This window comes from Belonocnema kinseyi, chromosome 1 (genome assembly GCF_010883055.1).
Source record: "Belonocnema kinseyi isolate 2016_QV_RU_SX_M_011 chromosome 1, B_treatae_v1, whole genome shotgun sequence".
In the NCBI taxonomy this organism is placed as follows: Eukaryota; Metazoa; Arthropoda; class Insecta; order Hymenoptera; family Cynipidae; genus Belonocnema; species Belonocnema kinseyi.
The window spans coordinates 170509915-170512870 of NC_046657.1; the positions used below are offsets into that span (position 1 = coordinate 170509915).

The 2956-nt window shown below is 25.7% G+C and overlaps 1 protein-coding gene across 2 annotated transcripts in view; it reads right to left on the bottom strand.

The window, feature by feature from the left end:
- Window positions 1-687: 687 nt before the first annotated feature.
- Window positions 688-2956, bottom strand: part of LOC117170910 (U-scoloptoxin(01)-Cw1a) — a 30908-nt gene continuing 28639 nt past the window's right edge. Inside the window, exons 3-5 of one of the 2 annotated variants that reach the window (XM_033357960.1) lie at window positions 1781-1903; window positions 1149-1250; window positions 688-963 (exon numbers count right to left, since the gene is read on the bottom strand). In XM_033357960.1, coding sequence (XP_033213851.1) covers window positions 886-963; window positions 1149-1250; window positions 1781-1903 — 303 coding nt within the window. In that variant the 3' untranslated portion in view covers window positions 688-885. The remainder of the gene's footprint in view (window positions 964-1148; window positions 1251-1780; window positions 1904-2956) is intronic. The other variant, XM_033357967.1, reaches the window with a different exon arrangement.

A 2956-nucleotide genomic window follows, 5' to 3' on the forward strand; every position in this document is an offset into this window, starting at 1 on the left:
AAATGATAAATAAAATAAAAAATATGTTCATAGCATATTATTTCCTATTTTATGTTTTGTTTTATTATGGAAATTTTTTTTAATTGTTTGTCTTCTAGGATTTTATAATTTAAGAATTGCCATGTTTTAAATTCGGTCTGGATTCAACATTTATCAAAATACAGTGAGTTTTCGCATTGTCAAGATGTCTTATATGTTATTAAGAATTTTTGGTTCATGCATGTTAAGGTACCCAAAAAAGTGGTAAAAAAAATTCAAATTGCTAAGAGGTCGCTTTGGGCCGTGTTAGGTCTGAAAATGAAATTACAAATGGAGGTATTTTAAGTCCGTTAATATATTTATCATTGTTTTCTTTCACAAAATGTAGGGTTTATTTGTCTGTAAATAAAAAATAATTTCAGGGGTGAAAAATTTTTAGATTTTACTTTTTGTTAAAAAAATTAAGCTAAGAATATTCATCTTCAGACCTACAACGGTCTAGAGAAACCTCTCCACATTTTTTATTAATAAAATGAAAATTCTGGCAGTATATGGTAATATTCTTTACCATAGAAAAGATCTGTAATATTGACTTTTTATACCTTAAGTAGGTAAGATCAAATTCTGCAAATCTAGGCATTGCATTACCGCACGGTAAGCTAGCAATCTCTAAATAAAATTTGAATAAAAAATGGTAACCAGTAAAAAATTTTGGAAATTGATTCAAACTATATTTTACGTTACATTTACAAAATCTATTCTAATATTTACAATATTATTTTGGTAACTTGACTTTGTTTTAGTGCAAAGTATTTTTGCAATATTATATGTTTTTTTATCAAAATTAAATAAGATAAAACGTAAAAATAAAAACTATAGTTCATATTAGTCTATACTGTTTTTTTTCTAAATTGGGTTTCCACGTGCGTCTCGATATAAATCGCTATTGATTCCATAGAGCCTAGGAGAATCGTTACAGTCCACCTAGAAAAATGTAAATAATTATGTATAAACATTGAATGAAAAATGAGACAATAAATTAAAAATAAAAAAAATAATAAGATATCCAAATCAGTCGCAAAATACGCAGTCAATTTGTTAATTATAAAAAAGCAAGATTTCAAATTTTATTGAGAAAAATCTTTATTGTAAGGATTTTGAAAACATACCTTGAACCACCAATCACAGACACGAGCCGATTGACTGAAAACAGTGCCATTAGGACACAGGAAACTAAATTGTCTTCCTCCAGGAATACACCAGTGCCATACCTAAATACAAGCATTCAATTTATTTTATAAATAATCGTTTGCATAATTAAAATTAATTTTACAATTTGGCAGAACTATTAAAAAATATAATCCATAATTAAACAAAATAAATATTTTTTCAATATAGCAAACAGAAAAAAGATTTTAATTGACATTAAAGTATTGAAAAGAAAAATTATCGGTGGTAACTTAGGGGCAACCTCCCCACAGTGGATAATGCCACCTGCAATAAATGATTCTTATTTAAAAATAATAATTTATATAAAATTATTAATTCAATTTAATTAAAAGTTAAGACAATATACGTGCTAATAAATAAGAATTGAAATTTTTTTTGTACTTTTAATTATTGATTATCCTCTGTAAGTCAAATGCTTATAAGCAACTGATTCACGAATAGTCCTATAATTTTCAGACAGTTTCTCTTCAAAGGAAATTATTAAGTAATTGAAAAAAATATTTATATTAAGTTTCTTTATTCAAATCTATATTAATTATATTGTTAAAATGATTTATGAATTGAGCTTCACCTGACATCTAGTATCTGGATCGGCGTAATAACCAGGTATCTTTCCTCTGCAGGTAAAGCTGAGACCAAACGGTACAGAGTTGTAAATTGGATAGTCTACTCCAGGGGTATAACCATCCACTTGCTAAAATACAAAATTTTAGAAATTTTATATTAAAACTACTATCTTTGATAAATATTTATAAGTAAACGAGATTTAAAACACTAATTTAAAATTAAAAATTCGTATATAAGTTATATAAATAACTTCAGGCCTTTTTATTCCCTTGAAAAATTTGAGACCCTACTTTTCTGACCTTATTTTTATTTTTACATTTTACACCACGTATCCCCTTTTGTGAGGGTCCGTAAGTTTTGGTGCCCCCCCCCCCCACTCCACAACCTCCTAACAAACGTAATTTTTGGAGACTAAATTTGTTCTGTGAATTTATTTACAGGTGATTCAAAAATAACGTAGGACGATTTTGGGGAGACAAGGGAAGATCTTAATTTTAAATCAGAAACGGTTGAATTGAACCAAAAAGAAGAGATTACATCAGAAATACTTGAATTCTCAACAAATCAAGATTTTTCAATCAATAATAACAAATTTATCCAAAATTTAGAATGTTCACGTAAAACAATATGAATTTTCGACCATAAATTTTAATTTTCTATTATAAAAGATGAATTCCCAATAAAATACATCAATTTTGAAGCTCAAAAGACGCGTTTTCTGCAAAAAATTTGAATTTTCAATCAAATAATTACTTTTTTAACCAAAACGATACATTTTTAATCAAAAATAATAATTTTCTACTAAAAAAGACTAATTTTCATAAAAATACATATCACATACATTTTTAAGATAATAGTTGCATTTTCAATCATTAAGAATAATTTTCGACCTAAAAAGAAGAATTTTAACAAATTACATACATTTTTAAACAAGTAGCTCATTTTTGATACTAAAAAGATCAACTATTAACCAACTATAAAACAGTTAAATTTTCATTTAAAAAATTAATTAATTGATTGTCTAGAAAAATATTGAATTTTTAAGATAGCAAGACGAATTTTTTATTCGAAACAGTGGAATTTTCTACTTAAAAATATGGAAATATCAACTAGTTGTAGTATAAGTATAAAAGATTATTTTTTAACCCAAAAAAATAAATTTGAATAAATAAAATAAATG